This window comes from Hylobates moloch, unplaced genomic scaffold (genome assembly GCF_009828535.3).
Source record: "Hylobates moloch isolate HMO894 unplaced genomic scaffold, HMol_V3 SCAFFOLD_5, whole genome shotgun sequence".
Lineage (NCBI taxonomy): Eukaryota > Metazoa > Chordata > Mammalia > Primates > Hylobatidae > Hylobates > Hylobates moloch.
Window position 1 is genome coordinate 94,557,578 of NW_026652280.1, and position 21,367 is coordinate 94,578,944.

General features: G+C 39.1%; 1 protein-coding gene across 9 annotated transcripts in view; it reads left to right on the top strand.

Moving 5' to 3' along the window:
• The window catches only part of TASOR (transcription activation suppressor), a 65,602-nt gene that overhangs the window by 18,702 nt on the left and 25,533 nt on the right, over positions 1-21,367 (top strand). For all 9 annotated transcript variants that reach the window (XM_032153958.2, XM_032153960.2, XM_032153957.2 and 6 more), the window contains 7 exons: positions 2,551-2,582; positions 3,638-3,743; positions 5,115-5,218; positions 5,298-5,401; positions 17,358-17,430; positions 17,518-17,589; positions 19,151-19,852. In XM_032153958.2, coding sequence (XP_032009849.1) covers positions 2,551-2,582; positions 3,638-3,743; positions 5,115-5,218; positions 5,298-5,401; positions 17,358-17,430; positions 17,518-17,589; positions 19,151-19,852 — 1,193 coding nt within the window. The remainder of the gene's footprint in view (positions 1-2,550; positions 2,583-3,637; positions 3,744-5,114; positions 5,219-5,297; positions 5,402-17,357; positions 17,431-17,517; positions 17,590-19,150; positions 19,853-21,367) is intronic.

Here is a 21,367-nt window from a genome sequence, read left to right on the forward strand (position 1 = left end):
TACAATGACTTTTAAATGGTCAGTGTGAAGAACAGACAGTTTACCATGTGGAAATAAATACAAGCTAAAATGTAAACCTCATCTGGTTAATCTCTTCCTTAGAAATGAAGGTTTGTGTAGTTGAGTAACTGGCAGGTTTTGTTTGTTTTGAGATGAAGTCTCTCTCTGTCCCCCAGGCTGGAGTGCATTGGCAGGATCTCGGCTCACTGCAAGCTACGCCTCCCGGGTTCACGCCATTCTGCCTCAGCCTCCTGAGTAGCTGGGACTAAAGGCGCATACCACCACGCCTGGCTAATTTTTTTGTATTTTTAATAGAAACGGGGTTTCACTGTGTTACCCAGGATAGTCTCTTATCTCCTGACCTCGTGATCCACCTGCCTCGGCCTGGCAAAGTGCTGGGATTACAGGCGTGAGCCATCGCACCCGGCCAGTAAGTGGCAGTTTTAAAAAGTGAGATTTTGGCCAGGCGCAGTGGCTCACGCCTGTAATCCCAGCACTTGGGGAGGCCGAGGTGGGTGGATCACCTGAGGTCAGGAGTTCAAGAACAGCCTGGCCAACATGGTGAAATTGTGTCTCTACTAAAACTACAAAAAAATTAGCTGGACGTGGTGGTATGTGCTTATAGTTCTAGCTACTTGGGAGGCTGAGGCAAGAGAATCCCTTGAACCTGGGCGGTGGAGATTGGCAGTGAGCCGTGATCGCACCACTGCACTACAGCCTGGGCGACAGAGCGAGACTCCATCTGTATTTAAAAAAAAAAAAAAAAAAAGATTTTGTGTATTGCACCCTTGGAAATGGGGAACTTCTACAAAGGATGCTTATGCCTCACCACAAACCAATCAAATATTTAGTGGGCAGTCAAGGCATTGATAGTTTTTAAAAGCTTCCAGGTGATTCTGATTTTCAGCCAGTGTTGAGGACCATTGGTTTCTTTTTTTTTTTTTCTTTAAAGACACGCGGTCTTGCTCTGTTGCCCAGGTTGCAGTGAGTAAAGCAGTGCAATCATGAAGCTTGCTGGCAGCCTCATGTGTGCAAGCGATCCTCCCAAGTAGCTGGGACTACAGGCATGCACCATCATGTCTGGTTTATTTTTAGTTTTTGTGGAAATGGGTCTTGCTGTGTTGCCCAGGCTAGTCTCAAAGTCCTGGCCTCAAGCAGTTCTCCTGCCTTGGTATTCCAAAGCACTAGGATTATAGGCATGAGCTGCCACACTTGGCCTGATGATTTCTTTCTTTTTTTTTTTGGTTTTCTGTTCTTGTGTTACTGAGTATTTCTTACAAGCTCTAGTATAAGGTGACCAAATAGGAAGCAGTTACCATTTTTTTCCCCATGTGGTGGTTCTAAAAATGTTTTAGTCAAGTGGAATAAGTAAATTTATAGGGATGTAGGTGAGATGGTCAAATGTCTGCTCATTCTTACTTTGGGTGTCTATACGTATTTGAAGTCATGTATGATATCTATTAATTTAGAAATACTGCTGTTTTAAAACCATATATCATGAAACATATATGTACATTTTTGAGGTTGACCTCTTTGTCAGTTTTCAAGATCAAATTATCTTCTCTTCCATTTACGGTCATTTTTTCATGTAGGTGAATAATCCTTGGAAACCATCTATAGCCACAGGTACCAATTGATATAGTATCAAGACAGTTGTGGCTTTCATTTTTTCTGGCTCTAAATTTATGATCACTGTGATACATACTTTCACTATAGTGTTTTTTATAAGTAGTCTTTAAAAGACATCTAGCACTTACAATTATGAAGTCATGCCCCCAGGAATAATGACTGTTAATTTCTTTGCCTCCTCTTTGATTCCATCTCTTGACCTCTATATCATTTCAAAGGAGCATTGATTGAACATCCATCCTTGTACCTTGAATATTCCATGAATGCTCCTGCTTCAGGGCCTCTGCATCTGCTGTTCTCTCTCTTTCCCCAGTAAGCTGCATAATTCATTCTACATTTCTTCACGTATCTCCTTACCATTGAGGTTTCTCTCTCTCTCTTTTTTTTTTTTAACTTCTATACTCTTATGTCTCTTTTTATAGCACTTAAAACCATCATGATCTGTTATATACCATTGTTTTCTGTCTTCCTCATTAGATTTATGTAGGTTGGAACTTTGTTCTGTTTATCTCTATAATCCTATTACCTAGAACTGTGCCTGGTAAATAATAAGAGCTTAGTACGTATTTATTGAATGATGAATTAATATATTTATATATTGAGGCCGTGTCTTCCAATGCCAACAAAATAATTGACAAGAGACTTTGGTGGACACTGTTCTCTCTTGGTTAATATTTTTGGAAAAAACAGCTCCCTTAAATTTGGGTAAATGTGGTAATTTGAGCAAAGTAAGTACTTCTGTTTTCTTTAAGTAGACTTGGATTTACTAGATTTTGTAATGAGTAATTTCTTTGTTCTTCCTACCTGGAGGAAGGACTTAACTGTAGTATGCCATTAAAAATTGTACTTATATCAAAGTCTTACATGTTAATTTTTATGATTATACTAATGAGTAATGTTTTTCTTTTAAAAAATTTGTAGATCTAACAGCTTTAATGCAGATAGAAACATAGGTAAGAGATTTATGTTTTCTTTAGTTTTATAAATGGAAAGAATAAGTACATATAGCAAAAGATTAAGTGCTTTGTATTATTTTTATAATGAATGAAAATCTGCAAAGTATGAAAAAAAGTTATAATATAGCATCAGCGCGTTTGGTTGTCCAAGCATAAGATCTCCTTTGAAAATCTGCTACTGTGAATAGAACAAAAGGTTTTAGCACTTTAATTGAAAAAGATAAAAAATAAAACAGGTTTCATAACTCAGCTTTTTAAAAGTATTAAATTCACCAGAGGTATAGGAGTTAGAATTAGAGAAGGTTGAAAGTAGCATTGACATTAAACTATTTTAAAGTTTGTTTTTTTTTTTCTTTTCTGAGACAGAGTCTCACTCTGTTGCCCAGGCTGGAGTGCAGTGGCATGATCTCAGCTCACTGCAACCTCTGCCTCCTGGGTTCCAGCGATTCTCCAGCCTCAGCCTACTCCTGAGTAGCTAGGATTACAGGCACCCGCCACCACACCCGGCTAATTTTTTGTAGTTTTAGTAGAGATGGGGTTTCACCATGTTGGCCAGGCTGGTCTCGAACTCCTAACCTTAAATGATCCACCTGCCTTGGCCTCCCAAAGTGTTGGGGTTACAGGTGTGAGCCACCATGCCCGGCCTATTTTAAAGTTTCTTTATAATGAAAACACAATGAGTAGAAGATACAGGACACTGTAGGCATTCACGTAATCAACCAGATCTCATACAGTGTCCCTTTGGAGGAAATAAGAGATGAATAATTATCTTGTCTTTGCTCCCCAACTTTTCTGATAATGACATTTAGACAGATATATTTGTTACTCTTTGCAACTGGAATGATTTTGTAGGGGATAAATACCTGAAGCAAAAATCCTAATATTTGAACTCTTAGTAAATAGAAGTGTAGAAGAGTCACTGTTTTTTTTTTTTTTCCCCTCCTACTTAAACCTTGTTTCTAGATATTTTCCCTCTCATTTCTAATAAATGTGCACTCACTTCTCTGGGCTGCCAAGTGACTAAGCTGTGTCATTATATTCTTTTTATTTAGATAAATATAACTATACCTTGTGGAAAGGACAGCTTTTAAATAAAGGAAAACTTTTGTGTTATATTTCTCTGAGGTCAGCTACTCGTGCTTTTTTGCCTATCAAACTGTAAGTATAAGTAAAGAGCAGTTCGTGGTTGCTAATTTTATCACTTTCTTGAGCCATTTTCCTTAATTTCTTTTTCATATTTAAATTTTATTTTGCTTCATAAGAACTTCAGTATAAATGTTGGTTTGTTTTTTAAAAGGTTGATTTGAAATTAGGTAATTTGGCAGTATGAGTCCTCTACCTCTCTGTCTTGATTTGAGGATAGGCTAGTCAGTACATTTACAGTATAAAACTTTATTTTATTTTTTTGAGACGGAGTTTCCCTCTTGTCACTCAGTCTAGAGTGCAGTGATGCAATCTCGGCTCACTGCAACCTTCACCTCCCGGGTTCAAGCGATTCTCTCATCTCAGCCTCCTGAGTAGCTGGGATTATAGGCTCCCGCCACTATACCCAGCTAATTTTTTTTTTTTTTTTTTTTGTATTTTTAGTAGAGACGGGGCTTTGCCATGTCAATCAGGCTGGTCTCGAACTCCTGACCTCATATGATCCTCCCACCTTGGCCTCAAAGCGTTGGGATTACAGGTGTGAGCCACCGCGCCAGGCCTAAAACTTTTTCTTAGTGATTTAAGTCTGAAATACAATTTTTTAGTTTTATCCTAAGTAGATACATATTTTTTATTTAGCATTTTGAATATAGTAGACTTAAAAGTTACCAGTTCTTTGTTGGGAAGAACTTTGATTTGGTGAGTTAAAATATACAGGCTGTTTTCAGTCCTATGCAGCATATGTTGGTATAGAAAGGTCTAAAATCTCTTGCTTCCATCATTGTGGGCCTTCATAAATGTATGAAGATTAACAGTTTATACTTCAGTTGTCCTTAATAAAGTGACAGCCTTTTAGTTTCTGGCTTAAGGATGGAAGGTTGGAAATATTGCCTGGCTAGCTATCTGCCTATGTATATATCTGGACTTCCAGTATCAAATCCCCTTTACTGTTGGGCATAGTGGTTCACTCCTGTAATCCCAACACTTTGGGAGGCTGAGGTGGGAGGATCACTTGAGACCGGGAATTTGAGACCAGCCTGAGCAACGTAAGGAGACCTTGTCTCTACAAAAAGACCCAAAAAAACCAAAATTACCCCAGCGTGGTGGCACATGCCTGTAGTCCCAGCTGCCCTGTAGGTTGAGGTGGGAGAATCACTTGATCCTAGGAGGTTGAAGCTGCAGTGACCTGTGATCACACCACTGCACTCTAGCCTAGGTGACAGAGTGAGACTGTCACAAACAAAACAAAAGATGTTTAGAATAAGGTGAGATATTAGTAGATATGCTCTTCTCTTTTACATCAAGTAAACTTTTTTGTGTATATGTTAAGATTGCTAGAGTTGAAAATACAGATAAGGCAAACATGTTTTTTAAATTTTCTTTCAGACCTGAGAAGTTAGATGTTGAAACAGTTATGAGTATTGATCATCTGAAACAGAAAATCCCTCCAGCACTGTTTTATAAGGAAACATACTTAGGTCCAAATGAAGGTAAGGTAATTTAATTTTATTGAAATGCATTGGAAGCAGACTTGGTTTGGATATTTACTATGTATTTTTCTTATGTCAGTTTTGAAGAATGGAATGTATTGCAGCCTTTATGAAGTTGTAGAAAAGACAAGAATTGGAAGTAACATGGAGAGTTTACTGCAAAAACTAGACAGAGAAAAACTTGTGAGTGAAAGGTTTTTTAATGTTTCTCATTCTTTCTTACAAATATGCATATTCATGTGTGATCATATTAGTGTTTCAGTTTATTTTTGCCTCTGAAAGTACCATGAGGTGTCTGTCTGTTGCTGCTGTTTAGTTAACAGTGTTTTACTGTGGTTCTGGTATTCTTGTATTTGGGCCATGGTATTGGAGCTTGTGCAAACCAGTCTTTCCCATGAATATCTTTTTTTTTTTTTTTTTTTTTGAGACAGAGTCTTGCTGTCTCACCAGGCTGGAGTACAGTGGCGCGATCTCGGCTCACTGTAATCTCCACCTTTCTGGGTTCAAGCAATTCTCCTGCCTCAGCCGAGTAGCTGGGATTACATGTGCACACCACCACACCCAGCTAATTTTTGTATTTTTAGTAGAGACGGGGTTTCACCGTGTTGTCCAGGATGGTCTCAATCTCCTGACCTCGTGATCTGCCCGCCTCAGCCTCCCAAAATGCTGGAATTAGAGGTGTGAGCCACCGTGCCCAGTCCCCATGGAATATCTTTATTACACTTTGTGATTAAGAATTTGATTGTCAGGCTGGGCGAAGTGGCTCACGCCTGTAATCCCAGCACTTTGGGAGGCCGAGGCGGGCAGATCATGAGATCAGGAGATCGAGACCATCTTGACCAACATGGAGAAACTGTGTCTCTACTAAAAATACAAAATTAGCTTGGTGTGGTGTAATCTCAGCTACTTGGGAGGCTGAGGCAGGAGAATCGCTTGAACCCGGGAGGCAGAGGTTGTGGTGAACCAAGATCGTGCCATTGCGCTGCAGCCTGGGCGACAAAAGCGAGACTCCATCTCAAAAAACAAGAAAAAAGAAAATCCAGGAACAGTAAACTCGGTGAGGTTGAGGAGATAAAGGAAGACTAGAGTAGTTGGGGGAAAGTAGTAGGGACCTGTGTCATACAGCGTCATTCAGGCAATGTTCAAGTGTTTGGAAATTTAGATTTGATCCTAAGAGCAGCAGATTTTGAAGGGTTTTCAAGGGTGTGCATTGAAACTTTGAAAGTGTATGCAACATAGATCTGTGTTTTGAATAATTATGTTTCTCTGTAGAGAATAAATTGAAGAGGGGAGATGAGGTAGAAACTATTACATTACAGGGTGGTGGTGGCTGGGATGAGAAAGGTAATGATATAAGAAGAGATGATTTATGGGATATTTTTGAGGTAAGGTCCAATTTAATACTGAAGTGTATCTAGTTTGGGTAGAGGGATTGGGTCAAACTTCAGATTGTGATGGGTTGAGAAGTGAATGGAAAATGAATGTGATGCCAATATATGTGGTTTAGCTGAAGGTGAGGAGGTGGTTGTAGAGAAGGGAAGTGGCTGTTCCAAGGTTTCTTTTTGTCTTGCTAAATGGTGGTGGGAAGTTCCAAGAAAGAGGGATACAACTTTTTTGCATAGGTGTGCCATTTAATACAAGTTTTACAACAGTTGACTTTTTACTTCTCGCTTTGTTGAGCCTCAGTTTCCAGGTAGTCGAATGGCAGTCAAATATCTTTGAGTTTCAGAATGTGCAACTTCATGTTTAATGGCTACATAGAATTTAATTATTTTCATATGTATATGCTTAATCAGTCTCTTGTTTATAGATGGGATAGTCAGATTGACATAAAACTTACAGGCAGAGTTATAAAACCCTTGCGACTCTTTGACTTACAGGCTAGAAACCTTTCAATTAAATGTCCTAGAATTAAAACACACACACACTCTTTCTCTGTCTCTCTCTCTCTTTTTTTTTTTTTTTTTTTTTTTGAGACAGACTCTGTCTCGCCCAGGCTGGAGTGCAGTGGCGCAGTCTCAGCTCACTGCAACCTCTGGGTTCAACCTTCCGGATTCAAGCGATTCTTCTGCCTCAGCTTCTCGAGTAGCTGGGATTAGAGGCATGTGCCACGACACCCAGCTAATTTTTGTATTTTTAGTAGAGACGGGGTTTTATCATGTTGCCCAGGCTGATCTCAAACTCCTGACCTCAAGTGATCCACCCACCTCGGCCTCCCAAAGTGTTGGGTGAGCCACCGCGCCCGGCCCTTCCTTCTTACTTTCTCACTGCATATGAACATAATTTTATGTTTATATTACATTGCTTGTTTTCCTCTGAAAGCCTGACTACAATGAAAGCATTCCTTATCAAAATTTATTCAGTTCCCGAGTTCCGAAAGTGAAAGTTGAGATAGTAGGTTTGGATATAGAGAGATACTGAGTCACTCAAATCTATTTGGTTTTTGTGTTTCAGAGAGTGAGTATTGAGAATTTGGACAATGAGGGGTTTATCAGAAAATTACAATATCTTTTCAGTTACTGATAGTGAGGATCAGGATAGGAAAGATGGCATTTCGTTTCTCACCTGACCAAGTATTACATTATGTTCATGGAAGACTGGGTCTTTTCCAGAATCAAGAAGTAAAGTAAAATCCTAGATCTTAAAGGTTGCTAGCATTCCACAAGGATACACTCCTAGAATCTAATGTACCTAGGAATTGTGTGGCTGTCCGTTTTCCAGCAGGCCTCACTGGGATTATTCCATCTATAGCTACTTTATTCATAGTTCTGTTGATAATGAGCAGTGCATTGAGGAATACTGATTTTTAATTTTTGTCTAAGATATGCACACAAGGTTTTCTGAATCAGAGACAGATTTTGTGAATACCCCACAGTAAGTAAAAATGTATTGGCCCTCCTTTGCCCTAGTCCTTAACTCCCTAGGGCATGCAGACCTAAGCCACTTATCCTGAGTAGCTGCATACTACATAGGTAAGCGGTGGGGACAAATATTTCTCTCTGCTTATAAAAGGGAAGAGGCAGCTATTCCCTCCTATCCTGAATGTGTCTCTTTGAAATGTTATGAATATTAACTCCAACTCTTTGGTATATAAATAAAATCTCTTCAGGAGCCATTTATTTAGCCCTCTTGGACCAAGAGACATTTCCAAATTCCTGGAAACTCATTCCATATTGAAATGTAAATACCTAGGGAGATCTCCATAGTCTTCTTGGCACCTCTGGACTTAACCTAGGAACATCTCTTTGCTGTAATCTCTTAATCTACCCCACTTGATGCCCTCAGGGAGATAAAATAAGTTTTATTATTGTGGAGCAGAGCAATTAACTAGATAAATGGCTACAGATCTAAATCTTAAGGTATGTGAAGAGTAAAATATTTGTGGGGGATATGAAAGCGAACATTCCCTTATCTTTATATCATATACATTTTTGTATATTAGAAGGCTAGGACTTTTTGCAATAGTACTTAGAAATCCAGGGAAGTTTTCTTTTCACCCAGGGAGATGATAAACGAAATAAGATTATATTGACTTTTTTTTTTCTTTTTGAGACGGAGTCTCGCTCTGTTGCTGGGCTGGAGTGCAGTGGCGTGATCTCGGCTCACTGCAATCTCTGCCTCCTGAGTTCAAGTGATTCCCTTGCCTCAGTCTCTGGAGTAGCTGGGATTACAGGCGCCCGCCAGCATGCTCAGCTAATTTTTGTATTCTTAGTAGAGATGGGGTTTTACCATGTAGGCCAGGCTAGTCTCGAACTCTTGACCTCATGATCTGCCCGCCTTGGCCTCCGAAAGTGCTGGGATTACAGGCGTGAGCCACTGTGCCTGGCCATCTCGCCCTTTCTTTAGTGTATTCTTTTTTTTTTTTTGACGGAGTTTCGCTCTTGTTGCCCAGGTTGGAGTGCAATGGTGTGATCTCGGCTCACCGCAACCTCCTCCTCCTGAATTCAAGCAGTTCTCCTGCCTCAGCCTCCAGAGTAGCTGGGATTACAGGCATGCTCCACCACGCCTGGTTAATTGTGTATTTTTAGTAGAGACGGGACTTCCTCCATGTTGGTCAGGCTGGTCTCGAACTCCTGACCTCATCAGCTGCCCACCTCAGCCTCCCAAAGTGCTGGGATCACAGGTGTGAGCCACTGCGCCCAGCCTAGTGTATTCTTTTAATAGAGTTTCGGAATTTTCTGGATACAAGTCTTGCTCATTTTTTGTTAGATTTATCCCCAGCTGTCTTACATTTTTTGATGCTTTTGTAAATAGTATTTTCTTTTTTTTGCGGGGGGAGGGGGACAGATTCTCGCTCTCTCACCCAGGCTGGAATGCAGTGGTGTGATCTCAGCTCACTGCATCCTCTGCCTCCCAGGTTCAAGGAATTCTCCTGCCTCAGCCTCCCGGGTAGCTGGGACTACAGGCATGCACCACCATACCTGGCTAATTTTTTTTGTATTTTTTGTAGAGATGGGGTTTTGCCATGTTGGCCAGGCTGGTCTTGAACTCTTGACCTCAAGTGATTTGCCTGCCTCAACCACCCAAAGTGCTGGGATTACAGGTGTGAGCTGCCACTCCTGGCCTGTGAATAGTATTTTCCATGTTAGTACATTTTCTGTTTCTTGTGTATATAGAAATGTAATTGATATTTACATATTGATTTAATGCAGATCAATGTGAAATTTGAATGAAGTGTTTATTTTTGTACATTTTTGGGGGTTTCTATATAGAATTCATTATCTGGAAGGTTTTATTTTTTTCCTCTCATCTTTATAGCAGTCCCCTATTATCCTTGGTTTTGCTTTCTGTAGTTTCAGTTACCTGTGGTCAGCTGTTGTCTGAAAATACTAAATGGAAAGTTCCAGAAATAATAAGTTTTAAATTAGTTTTCAGTAGTAGCCTAATGCTGCATCACAATGTCTATGTCATCAGCCTCACTTCCATCTCATCACATAGGCATTTCATCATCTCACGTCATCATAAGAAGGGTGAGTACAATACAATAAGATTTTGGGAGAGAGAGAGAGACCACATTATGTAACCCTTATTATTATATGTTGCTACAGTTACTCTATTTTTTTGGTGGGGGGACAGGATCTCATTCTGTTGCCCAGGCTGGAGTACAGTGGTGTGATATGATCATAGCTACTGCAGCCTTGAACTCCTAGTCTTAAGTGATTCTCCCACCTCAGCCTCCTGGGTAGCTGGGCTGCAGGTGTATACCACCATGCACAGCTAGTTTTTAAAATTTATCTATTTTTAAAAAATTTTAATAGAGAACGGGGTCTTACTGTGTTTCCCAGGCTTGTCTCAAACTCCTGGCCTTAAGCAACCCTCATGCCTCGACCTCCCAAAGTGCTGGTATTATAGGCATGAGCCACCATGCCCAGCATGTTCTGTTTTATTATTAATTATTGTCATTAGTCTCTTAGTATGCCTAATTTAAAAGTTAAACTTTATTATGTAGGTATGTATACATAGGAAAAAAACATAGGGTTTGTTACTATCTGTGGTTTCAGACATTCACTGGGGGTCTTGTAATATATCCTCTGCAGATAAGAGGGAACTACTATATACTATTTCTTTTTCCATGTTAATGTGCAGTCTAGGATCTGTACTAAGAAGTTGAATAAAAATGGTGATTTTGGGCATTCTTGCCTTCTTGATTTAAAGGAAAAAAAGCCTTATAACATTTTACCATTAAGTAGGAAGTCCACAGTAATTTTTTATGTTTTAAACTTTGCTTCTTTATTTTTTTAACCATAAATGGATTTTGAATTTTAGCAAATGGTTTTTGTTTTGGGTCGGGGGTTGCATTTATCAGTCTGGTCACACAGTATTTTAGGGTTCTGCAGAGAAACAGAACCAATAGTGTATGGTGGGGGTGGTATGTAAAAAGAGATTTATTGTAAAGAATTGGCTCACACATTTATGGAGGCTGACATGTCCCAAGATCATATCTGCAGTTAACAAGCTGGAGACCCAGGAGAGCCAGTGGTATAGTTTCAGTCTGAGTATGCAGTTGCAAGAACCAGGACTGCCAATGGTATAGTTCTAAGGCTGGCAGGCTCAAGACTCAGGAAGAGCCAATGTTTCAATTCAAGTCTGAAGGCAGGGAACAGTTGACATCCCAACTTGGAAGACAGGAGGAATTCTCTTTTTGTGGGGGTTAGGGTTTGCCTTTTGTTCTATTTAGGCCTTCAGCTGATTGGATATGGCCAACCTACATTAGGGATTGGCCTGTTTTACTCAGTCTATTGGTTGTAAACTCATCCGAAAATAACTTGACAGGAACACCCAGAAAAATACTTGATTAAATACCTGGGCACTCCCTGGCCAAATCAAGTTGACATAAAAAATTAACCATCACACATGGTATTTATTCTGTAGACCTACTAAGGTGAGTTATATTTACAGTTTTCCAATATTAAACTACCCCGGCATTGCTTGTATAGAAACAACCCCCTGAGCCCTGCCCACCCCTGCCACAGCTTTTAAAGTAAATTGTGGGGTTTGGCTTTTGTTTAGGAATTTTGTATCTATGATGATGAATGAGATTGACCTGCAATTTTCCTTTCTTATACCATCTCTGTCTTTTTTTTTTTGAGACAGAGTTTCGCTCTTGTCCCCCAGGCCGGAGTGCAATGGCACAATCTCAGCTCACTGCAACCTCTGCCTCCCGGGTTCAAGGGATTCTCCTGCCTCAGCCTCCCAAGTAGCTGGGATTACAGGCATGTTCCATGACACCTGGCTAATTTTTGTATTTTTGGTAGAGACAGGGTTTCATCATGTTGCCCAGATTGGTCTCAAACTCCTGGGCTCAAGTTATCTGCCTGCCTCGGCCTCCCACAGTGCTGGGATTACCAGGGTGAGTCACCAACCCTGGCCAACTTTTACTTTTTTGAGACTTGTTTTGCTATTTCTGTCTTTAAGTCAGAAAAATAGTCAATAAATACTCAGTTGTAAGTACTGCTTTAGTTGCATTTCACGTTTTAATGTGCAGTATTTTCATTATTCATTTCTAAGAAATTTTTATTTTTTAGTTTCCAATTTTTTTAAAACTTTGATATATGATGTAGAGGTATGTGTATAGGGAAACAGGGATACTTTTGTCTTTTTTATTTCTAATTTAATAGCATTGTAATCAACAATGGTGATTATTTGAAATTTGTTGAGACTTTAAGATCTACTATGTGGTCAATTTTTGTACATGCTCCTTCTGTGTTTGAGTTCTGTGTTTGAGAAAAATGTATAATCTATAATTGTTGGGTGCTGGGTACACAATTCTGGGTTGACAGCTATTTTCTTGCACTTCGACTATGCTGCAGTGTCTTCTGGCTTCTGTTTTTGTTTAGGGGTTAGCTCTCAGTCTAATTGTTCATTTGTAGGTCCCCTGCTGCCCCCTGGTTACTTTTTAAATCTTTTTTTTTTTTTTTGTCTTTGATGTTTAGCAGTTACATTATCTAGGTGTAGATTTTTATTTATCCAGCTTGGTATATATTTTCCTTTCATATCTGTGGATTTATGTCTTTTTTTCTGGAAAATTAGTTAGCTCTTTTATTGTACTTCTTCCTCATTTTCTTTAGCCTGTCTTTTTTTTTTTTTTTTTTAATTTTTGAGACGGAGTCTCACTCTGTCAACCAGGCTGGTGTGCAGTGGCATGGTCTTGGCTGACTGCAACCTCCACCTCCTGGGTTCAAGCAATTCTCCTGTTTCAGCCTCCCGAGTAGCTGGGATTGTAGGTGTGTGCCACCACGCCTGGCTAATTTCGTGTATTTAGTAGAGACAGGGTTTCGCCATGTTGGCCAGTGGTCGTGAACTCCTGACCTCAGGTAATCCACTGGCCTTGGCCTCCCAAAGTGCTGGGATTACAGGCGTGAGCCACTGCACCCAGCCTGGTCTGTCTTTTTAGGACTCTGAAGAGGCATATTTTCCACGTCTGTTAACCTTGTCTTATGTTTTCCATCTATTTGTTTCTCTGTGCTGCATTCTAAGTAACTTCATCATAACTATCTTCTAGTTTAAAAATCCTGTATTTAGCTATGTCTCATTTGTTGCTTTATTTATTTATTGTGTTTTTAATTTCACAGGGAATGTTTTTTATTTTTAAAAGTTATATTTGAATTTTTTGGATCTGCCTGGTTATTTTATAGCAGGTTCTTGTTAATTCTTTCAGAAGTATTTAGTGAGTACCTATTATATGCCAGGCAGAGTTCTAGGAGGTGCACGTTATATTCCGGTATTCTTTGCCAATATTTTTTAAGTGAAATAAAATTCACATAACATAAAATTAACCATTTTAGCCATTTTTTTTTTTTTAATAGGCAGGGTCTTGCTTTGTCATCCAGGCTGGAGTGCAGTGGTGTGATCCTGGCTCACTGCACCCTCGACTTTCTGGGGTCCAGTGATCCTTTTACCTCATCCTCCTGGGTAGCTGGGGCTACAGGTGCGTACCAGCACACCTGCCTGATTTTTGTATGTTTTGTAGAGACAGAGTTTTGCCATATTGCCTGGGCTGTTCTTGAACTTGGCCTCCTAGAGTGCTGGCATTACAGGTGTGCACCACCGTGCCCGGCCATTTTAGCCATTTTAAAGTATATAATTTCATGTTTTTTTTTTTTAAGTAGATTCACATTGTTGTGCAACCATCAACACTATCTAATTCCCGAACATTTTCATCTTAGAATTCACTGTACATTCCCCCTTCCCAATCCCTAACAGCCATTAATCTACTACTGTCTCTATGGATTTATCTGCTCTGAACATTTTATATAGAGTCAAGCAATATGTGGCCTTCAGTGCCTGGCTTCTTTTACTAAGCATAATTTTCAAGGCTCATTGATGTTGTAGCATATATCAGAACTTCATTCTGTTTTATGGCCCAGTATTCTTTCATTGTGTAGATAATACCACATTTTGTTTGTTCTTTTATCAATTATTTCTATTTCTTGGCTACTATGAATAATGGTGCTATGAACATTAGTGTAAACATTTTTGTGTGAAAATGTTTTTAATTCTTCCAATTATTTTATGTCTTTAAAGATTTCATAGTGGATTATTTTCCTTTTTGCATCTGATAATTCCAATTTTTGATGGCTTTGAGTGTTTGAATCTTTTTTTTTCTGCTGAATCTCACTTTAGTGTAGCTTATTTCCTTCTAAGCTTTTTTTTTTTTTTTTTTTTTTTTTTTTGGAGACAGGACTTACTCTGTTGCCTAGGCTGAAGTACTAAAGTGCGTGGCACAATCACAGCTTCACAGCTTGAACTCTCAGGATCAGGCAATTCTCCCACCTTAGCTTTCCAAGTAGCCAGGACTATAGGCATATGATGCCACACATGGCTACTTTTTAAATTTTTTTTGTAGAGTTGGGGTCTTGCTGTGTTGCCCAGGTTGGTCTTCAACTCCTGGCTTCAAGCAGTCCTCCCACTTCAGCTTCCCAAAGTGCTGAGATTACAGGCGTGAGCCACTGTGCCTGGCCATTGTACATGTATTTATACTATTTTTTTGTGGGGGTGGGGGAGTGCCATAATACCTTTAGTGTTATCTGGAAATTTAAAATAGTAGAATAAACTAATTAAAAACCCCAGAGATTGGATTAATACCTTTTTTTTTTTTTTTTTTTTTTTTTTTTTTTAAGAATAACCAAACAGCTAAAATAGAGGCAACAGGAGCACAATTTCCAGGATTTTTCTTTTCTGCAAAGTTGAATGGATTTCATTGGGCTGAAGCCACAGATACAACTGCTGAAGCCTCTGTCAGCCTTAGTGTTGTTTCTGATTATAGATTGCCTGTACTCCATGGATTTCTGGAAACATAGGGCCCCCTTAAAGTACAGGAATCTTTAGGTTACTGGTAGTGGAATTTATAAAACCTAGTATTTGGAGTGAGTGAGAGGTTAAAGGCATCTAATTGGTTTTCGTCAGTGCGCACAAAACATGAAAATCTTACTTGTGCTTCCTAACTTTTTATTTCATCAACTAGGAGTTTGGACAAAATATTAAAAGAAGTATTATCTAAAATATTTTGGATAAAAGTATTTGAAACAAAATTTTCAGGTACATTGTCCACTTGTAGTATACTCTAAGAGACTTAGTGTGGTTATAAATGGTAGCCGTAAGACCCAGTTAAATGTCTTTTTTTTTTTTTTTTTTTTGAGACGGAGTCTTGCTCTGTTACCCACGCTGGAGTGCAGTGGTGCAATCTTGGCTCACTGCAAGCTCCGCCTCCCGGGTTCACGCCATTCTCCTGCCTCAGCCTCTCCGAGTGGCTGGGACTACAGGTGCCCACCACCACGCCCAGCTATTTTTTTTTGTATTTTTAGTAGAGACGGGGTTTCACCGTGGTCTCGATCTCCTGACCTCGTGATGCGCCCGCCTCGGCCTCCCAAAGTGCTGGGATTACAAGCATGAGCCACCGTGCCCGGCTCTGGTTAAATGTTTTACAGGGCCAATACTGTATGTCAGCAGTATGATGTAACTTGGCCTCAGGATTTTTAACCTTGGCCCTGGGATTTTTAGGAAACAAGGCCACCTCAGCACAGATGTAACTATTAGGAACCTTACAACAAAGTTCACCCTTACAAGAATATTTAAACTACCTTTATAAAAGAAAGACCTGATAACCGACCCTCACGGAATCCAGGCAATAAAAATGGGGAAAGATTCCCCAAAGTTTAGAATGGTCTTCAGATGGAGACCTTCCTAGTCATTAGTCATCTGACCCCCTGACTTTATCTGGCTCACGCCACCAGCCTGCTTCCACTAAAATAAACTCCTTGAGCACCAGGTATCTAAGACTCATTTTTGGCACAGATTGAACTGAAGGAGAAGTTGACCCTGGAGAAGGTGGTCAACTACACTACCTGAAACCCCCAAACACAACACCACTTTTGAGTGTTCAAACAATGTTTTTATTAAATGTGAATTAGTAGCACAGTTACTTTTTGTCCTCGGAATTATTCGTTTTTATACAGACGTTGTTTACTGGAATTGTTTTAGTAGGAATTTAGGTAGTACGAGTTTTCTTTCAGAACTCAGGTATCCTTTTGTGTTCAGTTGCCATGCTCAGTTTCTCATTTACCCAAAACATTGTGAACTATTGCAGTAGCCCCTGAAATAAATTATTTGCATTAGATTGTTTTTCTGCCTCCTGCACAGTGCTGTCAAGTCTTCTTTCTTACTGTTGTTTTAAGGAAACACTAGTTCAAAGGGGTATGCTCTCAAGGACATTCCTGGCCAACCTGGCTTCTGGTCTTTTTACAGCTAACCCATGATCTTTCATTCCCGACTTGTCTTACATGTTTATCCTAGTCTGTCCTCACCCTGTTGCCAGTGATAAATGCTGTGATGTTTGTAAACTGTCCATTATAACTCACGTTTGCTCATGGTGTTGCCTCTACTGAAATGTCCTTCCTATAATCTCAGGCTCTTGTCAGTGTACCCATCCTTCAAAATCCACTTTTGATACACCTTCAGTAAAGCTTTCTTGACCATCTTTTACTACCGTAAACAAACTGTATTTTTCCATTTCTGTTATTTTGTAAATCTCTTAGGGAACTTTTCTGTCTTATGTAATTACTGGTATTTATTGTGGTACTCTGTCTCCCTAATTATAAACTTCTTGTGATCAAGGATCTTGTGTTGCTTGTATTTGGATATCTCTGGGCAAAGTGCCTTACATGTGAAAAGTGTTCATGTAATATGTGTGCAGTTAGATTATGGCAACACATTGGGTTTGCGATTAGTCTGAACTCCTGCAACGCAGTGTTTCGAAGCATGTTTTATATCTAGCATCTAGCACATTACCCTGGCCATTAATAAACATGTCTTTTGAATTGATGAAGAAAATATTTGAAGTCTTTAATTTCGTTCTTGTATTTTAGCTTCAGGGAAAAATTAACGTGGTTTTGCAGTTAGGGGAGTTCTTTCAGTAACATTTTCTCATTAATGTTATGAAAACCAAGGAATTTTTATGTGATTGGAATCCTGTTAATTAGCAGAGTTGGTAGAAAGAGTTAACTAATTCATTAGCAATATTTTTTCTTAAAAGATGATTAAGAACTTTTTTTCTTTACAATTAGTAGAAAATGCTGTGTGTCTGCCTTATGGTGAATAATAATAAAGCAGATACAACTTCTTCCTTCGCCTCAAAATACAGGTTCTTGTTAAACCTTTGGGAGACCGAGGATACCTTTTTCTTCTCTCCCCTTATCAGATGGTTCCTCCATATGGTAGGTGGTCTCTCTTTAATTTTTACAATTCTGTCTTAACTTTTTAGTTACAACACATTGCTAATGAGTTTGGCTTCTGTTTTTTAGAATATCAGACTGCCAAGTCTCGAGTCCTACATGCTTTGTTTCTATTTCAAGAACCTAGAAGCCTAGTTACTTGTAAGTTCTTTGAATATCTAAATCTGGTTACTTATAGATACTTAACATTTCATTGAAATTTTCCAGATAACTTACTAAACATTCTGTCTTTCTTACATCATGTTTCAGGAAATACTGGGGGTTAAGAGGTATTAGCAATATAAGACACAAATTATATGTTTTTTTTTTTTTTTTTTTTTTGAGACAGAGTTTTGCTCTTCTTGCCCAGGCTGGAGTGCAGTGGCGCGATCTCAGCTCACTGCAACCTCCACCTCCCAGGTTCAAGTGATTCTCCTGCCTCAGCCTCTTGAGTAGCTGGGATTACAAGGCATCCACCACCATGCCCAGCTAATTTTTTTGTATTTTTAGTAGAGACGGGGTTTCACCATGTTGGCCAGGCTGGTCTCGAACTCCTGACCTCAAGTGATCCTCCTGCCCCAGTCTCCCAAAGTGCTGGGATTACAGGCGTGAGCCACTGTGCCTGGCCGACAATTTTTTTTTAACTATGAAAAATTAATTTGTGTTTATCAGTGCTCTCATAAAGCTTGATTATAATTGTTATAGTACTGTAGCTTAGTTATGAGGGTTACTTATTTATTTTAGAGATAGAGTCTCACTCTGTTGCTCAGGCAGTGGTGCGATCATGGCTCACTACATACAGCCTTGCCCTCCCTCCTAGGCTCAGGTGATTCTCCTGCCTCAGCCTCTTGAGTAGCTTGGGATTACAGGCGTGCACCAGCACACCTAGCTAAGTTTAAATTTTTTTTTTTTTCCTTTAGAAGCAGTATCTCACTATGTTGTCTAGGTTGTTCTTGAACTCCTGGCCTGAAGCAATCCAACTACTTCAGCCTCCCAAGCTGCTGGGATTACAGGCATGAGCCACTATGCCCAATCTATGAGGGTTTTGTATGATTATTTTTTAGCTTAGTTAAATTTTGCATTCAAATTTTAGTAATTCTAAAGCATCATTTGCCAGGATAAATATTAGGCCATTCAAAATTAATAAGAATTTTTGGCGCTAATATTAAGACAAGATTTGTTAACTACCTTTTCTAAGAATGAACTTTAATACTATGTGTTAAGCTAAAGTTCCCACTAATGGCTTTATTTTACTGTTGGATTAAGGATGAGTTTCTCAGTTGTGGCTACTCAGCATCTACATATCTGTTCATGTGAAGTTAGTTACTACTTTATAAGAGGAAGGGATGACATGCAGGACTATTTTGCTTGGAGCCTCAGATCTTGTTCTGTCTCTATTTCTTCTTACATGTTGCTTGCCACTATTTGAATTTCCTGGGGGCAGTAGGAAGTAAGATCTTCAATGAGTGGGTGGTTTTTCCTTTAAAAATGCATTCTGCTTTTTCATTTGTTTTAGTTTCTTATTGGCCTGTTTTAGGATCCTGGACTTTACAAGCATGCTATTCATATATTTGCTTATATTGTATATATGTACTAGGGTACATACTCGTCTGGTTCAACATTAATGTATAAATGTTTTTATACTTATTTGGCAGTACTTAGATCTGTATTTGATTAGTTTCTTGATTGCTAACATGGTTTGCTTTTTTTTTTTTATTTACAGCGCAAAAAGGTTCAACCAGTGCAGCACCACAGGAGAGGCATGAGAGCATGCCAGATGTATTAAAAATAGCTCAATTTTTACAATTTTCTTTGATTCAGTGTCGAAAGGAATTCAAAAATATAAGCGCTATAAATTTTCATTCTGTTGTTGAAAAGTATGTGAGTGAATTTTTTAAGCGAGGTTTTGGTTCAGGTAAACGAGAGTTTATTATGTTTCCGTATGATTCACGATTAGATGATAAAAAGTTCTTATACTCAGCTCCCAGAAATAAATCCCATATTGATACTTGTTTGCATGCCTATATTTTTCGGCCTGAAGTGTATCAGTTACCTATTTGTAAATTAAAAGAACTATTTGAAGAAAATAGAAAACTTCAACAGTTTAGTCCACTTTCAGATTATGAAGGTCAAGAAGAAGAAATGAATGGTACAAAAATGAAATTTGGAAAACGAAATAACTCAAGAGGTGAAGCCATTATATCTGGAAAGCAAAGATCATCTCATTCTTTGGATTATGATAAGGATAGAGTCAAAGAATTGATTAATTTAATTCAGTGTAGGAAAAAGAATGTGGGTGGGGACTCAGACACAGAAGATATGAGAAGCAAAACTGTCTTGAAGAGGAAGCTTGAGGATCTACCTGAAAATATGAGAAAGCTCGCCAAAACCAGTAATTTATCTGAAAATTGCCATCCGTATGAAGGTAAAATATCAGATTGCTCTTGTAATAACAGCCAAAGATAAAGTAGTTCTGTTCTTTCCTGTAGTAGAGGGGCGTATAAATTAAAGCCTGAGGGTCAAATTCAGCCTGTCCACTATTTTTGTAAAGAAAGTTGTATTTGAATACAGCCATGCCCATTTATTTATGTGTATGTAGCTGCTCTCATGCTGTAATGGCAGAGTTGGCACTGAGACGGTATGGCCCACAAAGCCTAAAATATTTGCTGCGTGGCCCAGTACAGGAAGTACTTTACAATTCCTGCCCTGGTACGTCAGATTTCTAAATTGTTTGGTTTAGGTTAACATGACATAATACTACTAATCAGAGCTCTTGTCCTTTTATATTCCTTTATTTTTTTTGAGACGGAGTCTCGATGTCTCGCCAAGGCTGGAGTGGAGTTGGAATGATCTTGGCTCACTGCAAGCTCCACCTCCTGGGTTCACACCATTCTCCTGCCTCAGCCTCCCGAGTAGCTGGGACTGCAGGCGCCTGCCACTACGCCCAGTTAATTTTTTGTATTTTTAGTAGAGATGGGGTTCCACGATGTGAGCCAGGATGGTCTCGATCTTCTGACCCTCGTGATCCGTCCACCTCGGCCTCCCAAAGTGCTAGAATTACAGGCATGAGCCACCACGCCCAGCCATATTCCTTTATTTTTATAGTTGAAGAAGTATAATGTCAGAATATTAGTATCTTTTAGGCTGTTACATAATGAAAAGGAACCTTCTGAATTGGAAAATAAAATATGCATACACATATTCTTTTCTACCCCAAGAATCCAGGAATATCTTTGGGTTTTTCTTTTTTTGTTGTTCTTTTTTCCTTTGTTTTGTTTTAGTTGATAGAAAAAGATAGACATGTAAGGTGCTTGTTTTAAGTGTGTTTGTTTCAATATTGCAAGTCAGCTAAAATACTTTAATCTAGATTTTTAAGATCTTAACACTACTAGTTGATAAGCACGGAATGAGTTCTTTTGCATTCAGAGAAAGTTGACATAACAATCCACGTTTTGTGTTGCTGTTGCTCCTCTGAGTGATTATGGCAGAACTCAGTATTCTTATGTTTTTTATTAAGCAACTTATCTCTTCAAATTCAATGTGTCTTAGTCTAGGTTAGTCAGATCAGTGTCTTAGTCTAGGTTAGTCAGATAAGTGTCTTTTTACACTTTTGCTCTTAGCAATCTGTATTTGTATCCTCACTTTTCACTTTTCTGCTCTTTTTATTTATTTATTTACTTTTGGAGACAAAGTCTCACTCCGTCACCCAGGCTGTAGTGCAATGGCTCAGTCTTGGCTCACTGCAACCTTTGCCTACCTGGTTCAAATGATTCTCGTGCCTGAGTCTCCCCCGTAGCTGGAATTACAGGCATGTACTACCATGCCTGGCTAATTTTTATATCTTTAGTAGAGACAGGGTTTTGCCATGTTGGCCAGGCTGGTCTTGAACTCCTGACCTCAAGTGATCTGTCTGTCTTGGCCTCCCAAAGTGCTGGGATTA